The sequence below is a fragment of the Platalea leucorodia genome, assembly GCF_965183815.1.
Source record: "Platalea leucorodia genome assembly, contig: HAP1_HAP1_SCAFFOLD_291, whole genome shotgun sequence".
In the NCBI taxonomy this organism is placed as follows: Eukaryota; Metazoa; Chordata; class Aves; order Pelecaniformes; family Threskiornithidae; genus Platalea; species Platalea leucorodia.
Genome location: NW_028121282.1, coordinates 14,542 through 30,153, shown reverse-complemented (window position 1 = coordinate 30,153; position 15,612 = coordinate 14,542). Strand labels below are relative to the sequence as shown.

The window sequence follows — 15,612 nt, the reverse complement described above, 5'->3', positions numbered from 1 at the left end:
TGGGCAGGGCTGGGCAGAGGGACAGCTTGGGGACCTGACACCATGGAGATGGACTCTACTGCCCCATGCTCCTCCTGCCATCTGCCTCGCCCCAGAGCCCCCTCCAGCACTACCCAGAGCACTGCCAGCCTTGGCTATCTCCACTCTGTTATTTCTCTCCTCGCCCCATCACTACCTCCCCCTGCCTCTGGGCTCTCTCCACCCCTTGCTGCTGGTGCCCCATGACCAGGCAGTCAATGGGGCGGTGCATAGGACAGGTGGCAGCACACAGTCTCATCCCCTCAGCTCTGCCTGTGCCCCTCAGTGACACCCCGCAGCACCCCACAGCCCTTCCAGGAGGCATGGTCCCGGGGACTGCTATGGAAGGACCCACCTCTGCGCCCAGCCCTGGCGCTTAGCATTTGCCCAGCCAGGAGGGCCAGGAGCAGGCAGAGAAGGGCCCCCAGGATGATGCAGATGATGACGGGCACTGAGACTCTCCTGCTGGTGGTCAAACGACCCTGGGAAGGATCTGCATGGGCAAGAACATGGAAGGGGCAACACCAGGCCTGGGAGGGGTGGGGGCAGCACCAGTCCTGACTCCCATCACTCAAGGCAGCAGAGGGTGGAAGACCCCAGAGGCGAGTAATGGGGAAGCTTCCACCCTGCTGAGGAAATTACAGCCCTCCCCAACTCTCCCACCACCACCCCAGTGCCTCCTCCTGGGAGCTTCACACCCCAGCAAGGAGCCCCTTCCATCCAGCTGTGGGTCACAGCCTGGTGCTGGGGATACCCAGCCTCGGGCGGGAGGATGAGTTACCTGCTCGGGGTGGGGATGCTGCTGTCCTGGCTGGAGCTGCAGAGGAGGAAAAGGAGAGCTGGGCTGAGAGGACAGGTGTGTGGGTACTGGGGAGCCTCCTTCCCAACACGCCCTCTGTGTGTCTGGAGATGTCCCTGACACATCCCACCCAAATTGCCCCTCCAGTAGTGCTAGAAAGGGAGGCCGGGACAGGGCCCACGGCCTCTGCTCTGGGCGGCAGGCAGGATGGCACAGGCAGCCCAAGGGACAGCCCTGGGGCTGCAGGGTCCCACAGGCAGTGGCCTGAGGACACCCAGTTCCACTGAGGCTGCTCCCCACCTGGCGCCAGGCTCCTGCAGTCTGCAGGAATGGTCTCGCTCCTGGGAGGTCAGGGGCAACGCTAGGACCAAGTGGGCAAACGGCCTTCTCTAGCTTCCTGCCAACACCTGAACAAGAGGTCCCGGCCCTGCCACTCACCTGAGCAGCGCACAGCAGCGTCTTCCTTATGCCGGCAAGCACCGCCATCCCCGGGCCGGGCCCAGCAGTGCTGCAGGGACAGCTCCGTCCCCCGGCACTCCACCTGCTCCAGCCAGATGGGGCCTTGCCCCATCCCAAATGCGGACTCATTCAGGGCAGACACCGCAGGGCCACAGCCCAGCTGCCTGCACGCCACCTCGGCATCCTGCATGTCCCAGGAGTCGTCGCACACCGTCCCCCAGGAGCCATGGTGCCAGACCTCCACTCTGCCCGAGCACCCGTCCTCGCCTCCCACGGCACGAATCTTCTCCCTGTCTGGAGAAGGCAAAGACCTCCCATGGCACCCAGACAGCAGGCAGAGCCCTGCCAGACAAGAAGGGTACAACAGAGGAGCAGCTCAATACCTGTGCAGCTCGTGGCGTTGGGGCATGGGGCCAACGGGGCCGGGGACATTTCTGGGTGTCGCCCTGAAGAAAGAAACCCTGTAGTGAAGGGGGCTGGTTCAGGGGATCATGCAGAACACAGCAAGGCTGAGCTCTACTTGTGCCTCCCTGTACCATCTTGGTCATGGCAGCATCTGAATCCCAGTCATTCAGGGGACACCCGCAGGTCTAGGGGGACCCTGACTGCTCAGCCCCTAAAGGTCCCTGGTTCACAGAACAGCAGTAGTGTGTCTGTGGAGGGGAGGCTCTTCTGAACCCTGTCTGGTCTCTTCTGAGACCTCACCTGGAGATGCCTCTGCCTTCCCCAGGCTCGGCTGGCAACCTGGGTGGCAACTGCTGCTGGACGTGTGTGGCTGTGGTCACGTTTGTGCCACCGGCAAGAGTAGGGTCTGACATGGGAAGGAAAGCCCCTCCAAGCTCTTTTTCGCATTTGGCTGTGCCCAGCGGGGAGCAGGAGCTGAGGTGACACTGGTGCCCGAGTGGCTCAGAGTTACCGTTGCAGGTGATGTGGATCTCGTCTCGCAGGTCTTCACATGACTGCGCGTCCCAGGGAGTGGAGGGACACTGCCAGAAGGAGCTGGTTTTCTCCCCACACTGCACGTTATCCAGCCACGCAGGGCCAGACAGCCTGCCATAGGGCAGCCGTGTTTCCAGGGATCCTCCATCCCCGCAGCCCAGCTCCTTGCATGCCAGCGACACCGTGTCGAGAGGCATCGAGTTGGAGCAAATGCTCCCCCACGTCCCATTGTAGAAAACCTGCAGGCGCCCAGAGCAGCCATCGCTGTTCTCCAGCCTCAGGGCCACGAACTCTGGAAGGAAAGGCATCAAGGGGAACAGGCTGGTCTGGGGCTGTGGGAGAGGGGATGCCTCTGCACCCCCAGGCCCTCAGCCAGGCAGGGGCATGGCCAGCACATCCCTCTTGCACCCAGGGGCAGAGAGAAGTCCCTGATGCACAGACACCCCTGCCCTTCCCGCTAACACTGGGGAACAGCTGAGCTCTCCAGGGACCCCCAGTGGGACTGAGGGTGCTCGTGCGTGGGTGTTGGCACCATGGGCTCAGGCAGGAGTTCAGAGGCAGCCAGGGACACTTTGGACGTGCCAGGCTCTCCCCACATCCCAGCCTCCCCAGGAACCAGGGTCCCACCACAGACCTGAGCAGATGACTCCTGCGTCCTCTTTGTGCCCGCAGTCGTGCTGCCCCCAGGGCCTGGCAGGGCAGTCCCAGAGAGCAGCTTCATCCCCGGAGCAGTTCATGCCATCCAGCCAGATCTGCCCAGAGCCTTCCCCAAACCGAGCGGAGCCAGTCGCCTCCACTGCCCCTCCACAGCCCAGCTGGTGGCAAACGACGGCAGCATCAGACAGGTCCCAGCCATCGTCGCAGACGGTCCCCCAGCTGCCCTGGTAGTAGATCTCCACTCTCCCTGCGCAGCGCCCAGCCCCATTCACCAGCCGGACCTGCCGGCTCCCTGCAGTGGGGAGAAACTCCAGTTGCTGTCAGGGGCCGGCTGCCCACCCACCCCATCACCTGGGGGGCCTGTGCAGTGCCGCTCACCCCAGCAAATGACTCCCACGTCCTCCGCAACCCCTGCCGCCAGTGCACTCTCGGGCAGGGAGGTGTTGCATTGGGTCAGGTTGGTCTCATGCCCTGCGCACCGGACCCCTCGCAGCCCTACAGGGCCCATCCCTCGCTCAGGCTTTGGGGGGTTGTAGGCTGTCTCTGCCTGTCCGCACTGCAGCTGCCGGCACACCACGTTGGCCTCCCGCACGTCCCATTGGTCATCCAGGACTCTGCCCCACGTCCCACGCTGGAAGATCTCCACTCGCCCGTTGCACCGGCTCCCTCCACCCACCAGCCGCAGGGATGCAAAGCCAACTGAGCCTGGGGAGAGCAGAGATGCTACAGCCACTGGAGGCACCGGGGAACATGGCACCCTTCAGGGAGGAGGGCAAGGGGGAATTCTCCAACCAAACAGGACAAGATTGAGCCTTGTGCTGATGAGAAGCAAGGGCAGAGCCCAGGCCCACTCTTCAGCTCACACCCAGGTCTGCTGCTGCTGGGGGCACCCATGCAGCTCCTGCCTGGGTGGTGGGAGGAGGTTCTGCAGGGCGCTCTGTGGGGATGGGATACGGTTGTCTGCAGCTCGAGGGATGGAGCAGAGCCCTGCAGCCCTGTCCTGGGCTCATCCCACAGCAGAAAAACACAGGAGCCCAGGCCTGCCAGTGGCACCAGGGCCTAAGCCGCTGCCCTGGGGGCAGATGCCTGCCTCCGTTCAGTCCCCTGCTCTCCCACAGCAGAGCAGTCACTCTGAGCAGGCAAAGCCCTCCAGAAGGCTCCTGGGGAAGCAAGGGTTTCTCCAGGGAGAAATTCAGCCCGGTACTGCCATGGGACCCCTGCTTCGGGTGGCTGTGTTGCACACAAAGGGCAAATGGAGTTAATGCAGCATTTTCCCAGCACTCACCTGAGCAAATGACAGCGGCGTTGTTCCCATGGGAGCACGGTGAGGCGCCCAGGGTGATCACTGGGCACTGTCCCAGGTGGGCTTCAGTCCCGTCACAGTGGAATGAGTCTCTCCAGACAGGGCCAGTCTCTCTCCCAAAACGCTCTCCTCCAGGAATGGACTCAGCAAACCCGCAGTTGAGTTGACGACAGAGAACGTGGGCATCCGAGAGATCCCAGCGGGAGGCACAGAGGGTCCCCCAGGTCCCCAGCACCTGGACTTCCACCCTCCCTGCACACGCCGTGCTGCCGTTCACCAGCCTGACCCCTGTGTACTCTGGGGACAGAGAAGGAGGACTGAGGGTGGATTGGTGCTCTTGTACCCTCAGTAGCTGGTACAGAGGCCAGAGGGAGAGCATGCCTTTCTTCTCCTTCTGCACTATTTTCATGCTGCTGACAACCCATCACCCCTCCTGTCCTCACGCCCAGCCCATCATGGTCCTTGCTCTGATCCCTGACCCCCGGCACAGCTCAGGTGTTCAACACCCCACCCTGAGTCCTTACGTGTACAGGTGACTATAGCGCTGTTCGCATGGGTGCAGGGCTGGTCCCTGGGAGACCCCCTGGGGCAGGAGGCGAGGAGGGATTCATTCCCCACACACTGCAGCTCTCCATCCCACATGGGACTCATCCCTTCTCCAACGTGAGCTGCCCCAGCCACAAGCAGGGCCACGCCACACTGCAACTCCCTGCAGACCACGTCAGCAGCTTTGGGACCAAAGTGGGAATCACAGACAGTTTTCCACTGGTCCCTGTCATGGATCTCCACACGTCCTGAGCAGTGGCTCTTCCCTTCCACCAGCCGGACAATTCCTGGGGGAAAAAAAACCAAAACAACCAACTGAAAGCGCTCTGGCAGTTCCCACAACACCTCCAAGCAAGCCCTGACCAAATGGCCCAGTGCACATCCCAGGGGAAGCTGTTGGGGGAGCGTTGGTGACACAAACACATCCAGGCCCCCATACACCCCTTCTCTACACCATCACAGCACTCAAGGCTATGTGTCTGTCCCAGACCCACAGCAGACCCTGCCGACCATGTTGCCACCTTTGGGACCAAAGCATGAGTCACAGGCAGTTTTCCAAGGGTCCCCATCATGGATCGCTATATGTCCTTAGAAGGAGCTATTCCCTCTGACCAGCCAGCCAGATCCCTCAGCAACCAAAGACCCCTGAGAGTTCCCACAGCCCTCTGACAGTCCCCTGACCATGTCCCACCTGATCTCCAAGGTGGCCAAAGGCAAAAAGCCCCACGACCACCCCAGCTGCTCTCACAGGGTGCTGATGGCACAAAGACAGCAGGGCCCGCCTGCCGCTCCTCAGAAATCAGCCCAGCCCTTGTGGGCTTGCTTCCCTCCCAAACCCACTGCCACAGGCACTGCTCAGACAAACTGCTGCTACCCCACAGACCTTGGGCTGCCTGGCACTGGTCCCTGGGCACTGCAGCACCCAGAGCACTTGGGGTCCAGGGAAACGAGCCCAGGCACTCTTGGTTTCTGAAGCGCTCTCTGCCCCGCTGAGCTCAGGGCCAGAGGAGCATGAGGAACCTCTTGGTGCCACCAGAAACATGCCCTGTTCCCAAGGGGGTCTTGGGCTGTTGGGCACTGCTGTTAGATGGGACATGTCACAGGGCACAAGTGTAGTGAGGCTGAACCTGCAGTCGGTGTCTGTGCCAGCCCCCTGCTCCAGCACCTGCCCAGGAAAAAGGTCCCCAGTCATGGCCAGAGTGCACTGCTGGATGCTCATGTCCCTGGCCAACAGCCGGGCAGAGGGCAGGAGCGTGGACAGAAGAGCAGCCCTGGGCTTACACAAGCTCCCAGTGCAAGGGCAGGCACAGAGGAGAGCCAGTCAATGCTGGCAAATCCAGAAGTGCAAGGCAGGCAGGGGCTGGGACAGACATAAGAGGCTGGGCAGCAGGTCAGCACTCCTGGATGGGACCGTGTCCCCACGGGCAGGGTCTCATGGGGTGACCCTGGGAGAGGAATGAGGTGCCACATGCCACCCTGCTCCGCAGACCAGGCCAAGTGCTCCTCCTCTCCGAGCAACCCCTTTGCTTCAGCCAAGGGACTTGTGCCTGCCAGGGAGGAAAACCCCAAAGCAGCTACCATCCCATGCCCTTCCCCGGTACCGTGGGTGGCCACATGAGTCGCTCTTGGTGCCCCTGGCATGGGGGGACCTGGCATTTGGCACTGCCAGGCAGGTCCTGGGTGAATATGAGGAGAAAGATGGGAATCAACAGACTATGTAGGGCAGGGTGGGGGATTCATCTGGGCCAGCTCAGGGGCCAGGCAGAGTGTGGGCACCTTAGGTTAGGCTCCCTAAGGGCTTTTCCCAGGGACTGGGAACACCAGCAATGACAGCCTCAGCTCGGCAGTGCGACTGGCCACGCTGGGCAATGCTCTGGTGCCTACTTGTTACTCCCTGAGGGCACAGCCAGGTCTCTTTTCCATCCCAGCCCCGGAGGTGGGGAATAGGCTGTCCTCTTACCTGAACACATCACTCCAGCGTCACTAGCATGAAGGCAATTATTTTCACCCCATCCTCCGTGTGGGCAGTCAGAGAGGGCAGATTCAGTGCCATTACAGCCAACATCATCCATCCAAATGGGGCCAGATCCTGGCCCAAAGTGTCCATACTGAGGAGCTCCGACAGCAGACCCACAGCCCAGCTGCTTACAAACCACTGCTGCATCGTTCATGTCCCAGTAGTCACCACACACGGTCCCCCACTGGCCCCCGTGTTTCACCTCCACTCTCCCAGCGCAGTGCCTGCTGCCGTTCACCAGCCTCACCTCCGCAGCACCTTCAAACACTGACACAGGACCAGTCAGGACAGCACCGAGCCCCGGCACTGTGAGTCTGGGGGAACCCCTGCCCGGGTGCAGTCAGAGGTGCCAGGGTGGGAGCCCTCTCCCCTCCAGGCTGTCCCCGGGGTACTGCAGGGGCCCGTTCTATCCCCACGAGCTGTGCAAGGCTGGGGATGCCCAGCTCCTGCCCTGCTGGGTCATTTGTGGCCCCACAGACTTTGGCACCTCCTTCCATCACAATGGCCCCCTGCAACCTGCCCCTGGCCCATGACCACCCAGGGCACCCACCCCTCCCCAGACAGCACCCTGAGAAGAGACCTGCCCCCACCAGGGCTCCCCCAAGCACACACTGCTGCTTCTCCCCAGGGCCCTGAGATCCCCTGCACCACAGCCTGCCCTGGGCATCTGCCAGCTCATCCTCCACCCGCAGTCCTTTCTGTGTCCCCTCTGGTGCAACATGATGATCCCAGTGAGCCCTCCCAACCCATGCCCCCTCCTTGTCCTTGGGCACCAGCCCAGCCCTGCCCTTGTCTAGGATCCCCCAGGAAGGTCACCTCTCTGCCAGCCTGTGGGAACAGACACCCCAGGTCCCTTGTCTCCACAGGCACAACCTGCCCCCCCTCAGGCTGGAGCTCTCCCCAGTGCTCAGCACCCCACCCTGAGTCCTTACGTGTACAGGTGACTATAGCGCTGTTCGCATGGGTGCAGGGCTGGTCCCTGGGAGACCCCCTGGGGCAGGAGGCGAGGAGGGATTCATTCCCCACACACTGCAACTCTCCATCCCACATGGGACTCATCCCTTCTCCAACGTGAGCTGCCCCAGCCACAGGCAGGGCCACGCCACACTGCAACTCCCTGCAGACCACGTCAGCAGCTTTGGGACCAAAGTGGGAATCACAGACAGTTTTCCACTGGTCCCTGTCATGGATCTCCACCCGTCCTGAGCAGCGGCTCTTCCCTTCCACCAGCTGGACAAATCCTGGAAAAAAACAAAATAACTGGGAGTTCCCAGAGCCCTCTGGCAGATACACGGCCACATCCTGCATCACCTCCAAGCAAGCCCTGACCAAATGGCCCAGTGCACATCCCAGGGGAAGCTATTGGTGGAGTGTTGGTGACACAAACACATGCAGGCCCCCATACACCCCTTCTCTACAGCATTACAGCACTAGAGGGTATGTGTCTGTTGCAGCACCAGGCACCGCCCAGACAACCTGCTGCTGCACAAGGCACCCATGCTGCCCAGCATGGTCCCAGAGCAGTGCTTTGGTGCCCACTTGTTACTTCCTGAGGGCACACCCAAGGTCCCTTCCCCCGTCACATCCCCAAAGGGGAGGAACAAGCTGTCCCCTTACCTGAACACATCACACCAGCGTCCCACCTATGATCACAGTCATGTTTACTCCATCCTCTGTGTGGGCAGTCAGAGAGGGCAGATTCAGTGCCATTACAGCCAACATCATCCATCCAAATGGGGCCAGATCCTGGCCCAAAGTGTCCATACTGAGGAGCTCCGACAGCAGACCCACAGTCCAGCTGCTTGCAAACCACTGCCGCATCGTTCATGCTCCAGTAGTCACCACACACGGTCCCCCACTGGCCTTCGTGTCTCACCTCCACTCTCCCAGCACAGTGCCTGCTGCCATTCACCAGCCTCACCTCCGCAGCACCTTCAGACACAAACATGGAACCAGTCAGGCACAGCACCAAGCCCCAGCACTGTGGGTCTGGGGGAAGCCCCTGCCCAGGCCATGTCAGAGGTGCCAGGGTGGGAGCCCTCTCCCCTCCAGGCTGTCCCCAGGGCAGTGTGAGGGTCCCTTCTATTCTCATGGGCTGCGCAAGGCTGGTTGTGTGCAGTTCTGGCCCTGCTGGGTCATTCGCCATCCCACCGCACAAGGCACCTTTTCCCACCCCAACGGCCACCTGCCCCCTGCCCACACACACCTGCACACTGTGCCCAGCCCTGCACAGGGCACCCTCTCTTCCCCAGCCCAGCACCCCTTGGACAGCCCCGTGTACCCAGGCCTGCAGCTTCCCATGCAAACCGCCTGCCCCGGCACCATCCATACCTACCCCCACCCCCAGGGCTTTCTGTGTTCCCACCAAGACGATTCCGATGATGCCCCCACCCACATCCCCTCCTCGCCCCCGGTGTCAGCCCGGCCTCTGCACTGGGCCGGGCCCCCCAGGAAGGATGTCTCTCTACGCAGATGCCCCCGTCCCCTTATCTCTGCGGGGCACAAACTGCCCTCATGGGGTCAGGGCTCCCCTGCAACAAGGGGGCAGTCAGCAGCACACAAACCCTCCGGGGTACCCCAGAGGCTGGCAGTGCCCTGGGCATCTCTGGGTGCTGCTGTCACCAGCTAGGCCACCACCGGCTCCAGAGGCACAGTGCTGGGCAACAGGGGGTCCCAAAAGGGTGCCCCAGGACAGGGCGTCTATGAATCCAGCCAGGCACAGGCTGCCTTCAAGACCGGAGCCCTGGAAAAGGAGGCACTCTCCCACCCAGGCAGGCAGGCACAGGGTCCATGGACTTGAGCACCTTCTGACCCTCATCTCAGTAGCACCTGCAAAGCAACCCCATTCCCAGACAGATCCCGATGACCATGCTGGTACCCGCTGGCCCTGGGCTGTGGGACAATGGAACTGGCACTTACCCCTGCACAGCTGTACCCAGAGGAGCAGCCACAGCATCTGAGGGGACAGGAGTCCCTCTGTGCCCATCCGGAGCCTCCTGCCCTGCCAGCACATCCCTGCCGTGCCACACTCCTGGGGACTCACGGGGACAATGATGACGGGAGGGCAATATATCTCTGCAGATCCCAGCCCAGCTACAGGACGAGCCAATCAAAGCAGCAGGACCTTTTTAGACATTATCGGGAGCTATCTCCCCTCTGACACAGCCCAGCCCTCCAATGAACTTCTCCAGTGCCATTCATGACCATATATGAGAGATGGCTCTGCTGCAGGTGTCACGTCACTGTGGTGGGGGGCTGTCACAGGACAGGGCTGGTTGTGGGGGGGGAAAATGGGTTTTTCATCCCTTGAGCCCTGCTGTGTTGACCAGGAGCACTGAGCATCTCTTATGCCAGGCACATCCAAGAGCCCAAGGTGAGAGTGTCCAGCCACGCCCATGCCATGGGAACCACAGGGCTGGGACTGCACCAGAGGCTGTGTCAGGAAGGGAAGGAAGGAGCCCCTGACCCTGCTACAGACCCCACTGTGCTGGGAGCAGCAGCTGGGAAAGGGCCCAGGCCAGAGCCCCATCCCAGGAGTGCTGGCTCACCCATCCTTCCCTGGAGAGCCCCAAGGAAGGTCCCTCATGTCCCTGCCCTGGCAGCAGACCCACAGCCCAGAGGCTCAGACATGTCCCTGACTCTCAGCCTGTCACCAAGGGGCCGTTATTCCCCACAGGCAGATCAGGAGCTCCAGCCTGCAGGTGCACAAACCACAGCCCCCGTGGCCTCGCAGCGCTCCCCGCGCTCCCCCCGCAGCGCCCGGGCAGGAAGTCTGTGGTTTCCTCCTGGCACCGTGCCCAGGCACATCCCTGCGGTGCCCCAGAGCCACCCCCACCCCGACTGCTCCAGCCAGGGCTGCAGGGGCTGCTCCTTCGGCCTCACAGACATGGGGCCCGGCAGCTCCTGTCCCCCGTGATGCCCTTGGGACAGCACACAGCCGCTCTGCACCGAGCCCCACAGCCATGGGGTGCCATTGGTGATGTGACCACCGTGACCCTCCTACTGCCAACATTGTGTGTGCATGAGTTACACTGTCACATGTGTGTGTGGTGTATGGACTTCTGCTGATGATAGTTCTTTCAAAAAGTCGTATTTGGGCGTGGTCTAAACATTATTTTGGTGACATCAGAAGCACCTACATGAGCTATGTGCCAGCTCCTGACCTATCAGCTACTCAGGCACCAGTGACATCACAAGCTCATACACAGCCCCTGGCCTATCTGCTACTCAGCCACAGATGATGTCATAGCATCTACATCTGATGTTGGCTTGCTCCTGCCCTATCGGCTATTTGGGCACCAATGACCTCAAAACCACCTACAGAAACTGCGGGCCTGCTCCTGCCCTATCAGCTACTCAGGCAGCAGTGACCTCAAAACAACCTACACATACCTGTTGTCGTTTAACCCCGGCCAGCAGCTAAGTCCCACACAGTCGCTCACTGTTTCACTAAATAGAAAGGTAATTCTACCCCAGCCAAAACCAGTACAATGCCAGATGCCTGCTCCTGCCCTATCAGCTACTCAGGCACCTGTGACCTCACAAGAACATCTACACCCATTTGCCATGTACTTGCTGTTGAGGTACTCAGCCTCCGGCGACCTCACAAGCACCTGTCAGGGCCATGCACCTGGTCCTGGCCTATCAGCTATTCAGCCAAGAGTGACATCACAAGTACATACCCAAGCCATGTGTCTTCCTCTTGCGTATAAGCTACTCAGGCGCCGGTGACCTGACCACCACGTATCCACCTACTTGCTATCCACTCGCCTATGCGATATGAAGGCACAAGTGACCTCACAAGCTCCAACACAAGCCACATGCATGCTTTTGGCCTATCAGCTACTCAGGCATCAGTAATCTCACAACCACTTACACAAGCCATGTGCCAGTTCTCAGCCAATCATCTGCTCAAGCACATACCAACCTATTTGCTATGTGCTGACATTCTGCTCACTCCCCATCAACGGGATGGAGGAGGGAACGGGAAGGGCAAAGGCAAGAAAACACATCTCATGGGTCGAGATAAAGACAGTTTAATATGTGGAGGAGTAAGCACTCACAGCAGGAGATCGATGCCCGGCCTGTCTCTGAGCAAAGGATACTTTGGAGAACACACCCTCCTCCCCAATTTTATTGCTGACCATGACATCATATGGTGTGGAATATCGATTTGGTCAGTTGGGGTCAGCTGTCCTGGCTTTTGTCCTCATTGTCAGGGCAGAGTGAGAAACAGAGAAGGCCTTGATGCTGTGCACGCACTGCTCAGCAATAGCTACAATGTCGGCTTGCTGTCAAAGCTGTTTTGGCCACCAAGGCAAAGCACAGCACCATAGGGGCTGCTAAGAAGAAAATTAACTTCATCCCAGCCAGACCCAGTACAATCTCCACCCCTTATTCCATACCGTGTGCATCCCGCTCAGGTCCTACAGTATTCAATACATTTCCATCCACCACCACCACTCCCTTCCCCATCCTTTGACATGACATAGACACAGCGTACTGGGTTTGCCTGGTCTGGCTCAGGTGGACCTGGACAAGTCCCAGCACACTCCTGACTTCTCCCCTCACTCAGTCAGCCAGGGCTTTTTGAAACGTTCAACCAGGTTATCAACCTCAGGACAAGAAAACACATGTATCGCCAGCCCACACCCCACACTGGTCTTACAGGTAGCTATCAGATCCCCCACAACCCTGGGGAAAGGGAGTTCCCCACCAGCACCCTTCCCCTCAAAATCCAGTTTGCTGTTCATGGGCTCATTGGCTCGTTCCTCTCGCTCACATGGTCTTTGCTCAGATCCTCTGTGAGTCTTCTCCATATGGTCCCCATGCACATATTCTTCTGAAGCTGGCATTTTGTCCTGTTTTTTTCATGTTTGCAGGCAGCATTGCCTGTGTCTTGCAGCAGAGAGAAAAGCTGAGAGTCTTCCCCAGTTCACCCCTTGTGGCCATCCTGCTGGGCTGGGCTGGGATGCGGGAGCCTCCTAGGCCAGTTCACAGGACTGGGCTCTTCTTTGTATCCTGTCAGGATTTGTGCCAAGGGCCCCTTGGTGGCCTCCTGGGAGGGGGCCATAGCCCTCGGGCATGTTCCAGCTTGGCTGTGTCCTCCCCACCCTCTTGAGGTTCCCCCCACCCCAGACATGTCTGGGCTGCTTCTGCAGCCTGGTAAAGTGGGGGACCTTGACCCACCCTTGTACTTTGCTTTCTATTCACATTTAAACTCTGATTATTCCAGTAGCTCTTATTAAAGCAGGTTTTATCCATTTGATACCTATGTTGCAATTGCTATATAGATTCAATTTCTCTGCATTTATAAATTTTTACATATATCTGTATATAAATGCATACACATGTCTATGTGTATAGAAGTATATGTATTTAAAATACTGTCTCTAATCATAAATAAATAAAAATATAGTTATACTTATTTGTAGACTCAGTTTTAGGCATCTTTCTAAAAATGTATCTATTGTACATAAATGTACATTTTTTTCTATCCCAGCACTTCCTTGTCCAAAGGAGGCAGGCAGCCAATCAAAGGGCTGCATAGGAACACATGGGTCTGACGGTGTCAAAGAAATGGCTGCCAGCCAACCACAGTGCAGTACGAGAATACGTGGGGAATCAGGCTGTCACAAGTGGCAGCCTCCCTGTACGTAATGACAGGGGCGGTGGTGCCTGTGCTCCTGGCGTGTTCCAGGGCCATGACCCAAATGAGCACAAGGAAGGCTCGTGGTGAGGTAAAAATGCTCCTTTGGAACCGCTGTCAGAGAACGGGTCACTGTGGTGTCAGAGCTTCAGTGTCTGTGCCTGACGTGAGAACTTTCCCGCCTCCACGTGCTTCCAGGCTGCACAACCCTTCTCCAAAAAACCGCTGCAGGACCCTCCTGGGTCTTGTGGGAAAATGTGCACGACTGTGCTGAGGATCCCCTGGGAGCAGGGACAGCACAAAGCCTTTTCTGCGTGCCTCCTCCTCTGGCCGTGGTCCCCCTCTTTATCAGCACCTGAAGCCCCCCTCCATCTCGTCCCCATCCCTGGGTCTGGTGATGGCGGCTCTGTACTCAGTGGTGCCTCCAGCAGTGACCCCCTCATCTACAGCATGAGGAACCAGGAGCTCAAGGGTGGAATTAGGATTACATGCAAGTTTCTGCAATAGTGATCAACTCTCCATCTCTCTCCACAAACGACTCCCAGGATATCCCATCCAAAACTGGTGCTTTGGTGTATTATCATTATTTTTGTCATTATCATTTAACTTTACCATTATTGTCACTTGTGGTTATTGTGTTCCTAGAGAAATGTTTGGATTTGTCTCGCTTCCCCAGAGGCATGAACCTGCTCTGTCTCACCTGGAGCCTGGGTAAGAGCGTGTCTAACGCCAGGGCGGAGCTGACTGCCCCATAGCCTCTCTGTAATAAAACGGGATCTCCCCCGTGCAGTGGGGAGATGAGCAGCAGCCATCCCCATCCAGCTGGAGCTGCCCCACACCCTGAGCAGCAAGGCCAGTGTGGAGTCGCCCTGTGACCCCAGGCACCACAGCCAAATCACCCTGCAGAGCAGCATCGCCAGCTCGGGACCCTGCAGGGGTGGTGGGGAGGGGGCGAGGAACGGCCAGGTAGATGGGAGGAGGATTAAGGAGAGATCAGAGCAGAGATGACCTGGGCTGGAAATTGCCTCAGAGTCAAAAACACCAGCGTTCACCTAATCCAAGACAATGCCCAGGGTGTGGGTCCCCTAAAGCATGGTCATGGTGCAGAGCCAGAAGTCCTTGCTGTCCGGGAGCTCCACCAGGCCTGGGAAGCGGATGAAGAAGGACTGGTGCTCACGACTGCGCATCCCTTCGTGCCATCGCCCCTCCTCAAGGGTGGCATCGAAAGGGAGGCTGGGACCCTGCGTCAGGGCTTGCACTGAAGGAAGCATGACTCAGCCCAGAGTTCCCCTCAGTCCCTAGCCAGGCAGGGCTGTCACCCCAGTAAGTGCAATTGCTCTGGGGACCCAAGAGACATGCTGGGTGGGGAGATGCAGGGCAGCCAGGATTGACCCCAGCACTCCCGGTAGCCTCTCTGTAGCCAGAGCAGCTCTCCACAGCTGGGAGGAGATGCGCTGCTGCTTTCTCCATGGTCAGGGCTCTTTGGGGGCTGTAGCCACTGGCGCTGCCCGCTGGGAAGCCCAGACCTAGTTCTGAGCCCCGGTGCCCTGCACCACAGCTCTTAGTACCTCCCCTCCCATGCCACCATCCTCTCTCAGAAGCACCACCAAGTGCATTACTCCCTGAGCAGGTACGCAGAGGAGCTGCTGGAGGTCTTCTCGGCTCCCCCATGCTGCCCCCAGCTCTGCCTCAGTGTCAGCCCACAGGCACTGCCACATTCCCTCTCTGTTAGGTGCTGGGTGTCTCCACATGCCCTCCTCTGAGCTCATGCAGGGATCCCCAGGGTGTCTCTCTCCTTGGAGCTGTCCACCAATGCCTGGAGGTGCAGCCGCAGGGGATCCCGGTGTTGCCACACTTGGAGAGAAGGTTGTGATTGTCCTTGGTCAGAGTAGGCATCAGGATCTGTCTAGCAGTCAGGAGGGAAAGAGGAGGGCAAGACACAACGAGGACAAGAAGCAGGAGGGGAATTTTCAAATGAGGTTTAAGGAAAAAAGCCCACACCTTTATAGTTGCTTAGTGTTGGGTCTGGGGCCCAGAGATTTCCAAAACTCAAGTGGAGAAAACACTGACCAGCCTGATCTAACGGACAAGCTCTCCCTGCTCAGAGCAGATTGTGGCACTAGAGACCTCCATTGGTTCCTTCTGACTCTTCTTCGTGGTATCTGTGGAGATTGCCTAGTCTAGTCTAGACTAGGGCACCTCCTGGGGTTGCCGAATACAGGCTG

The 15,612-nt window shown here is 59.1% G+C and overlaps 1 protein-coding gene across 1 annotated transcript; it reads right to left on the bottom strand.

Annotated features, from left to right (window-relative positions):
- Positions 1–1,652: 1,652 nt before the first annotated feature.
- Positions 1,653–4,472, bottom strand: LOC309603994 (scavenger receptor cysteine-rich domain-containing protein SCART1-like; the record flags this gene model as incomplete). The annotated part of the gene is made up of 4 exons (XM_082338859.1): positions 1,653–1,737; positions 2,882–3,164; positions 3,251–3,571; positions 4,158–4,472. Coding segments are annotated over 4 exons (1,004 nt in total), but the record flags the coding sequence as incomplete, so codon positions are not given.
- Positions 4,473–15,612: the final 11,140 nt, after the last annotated feature.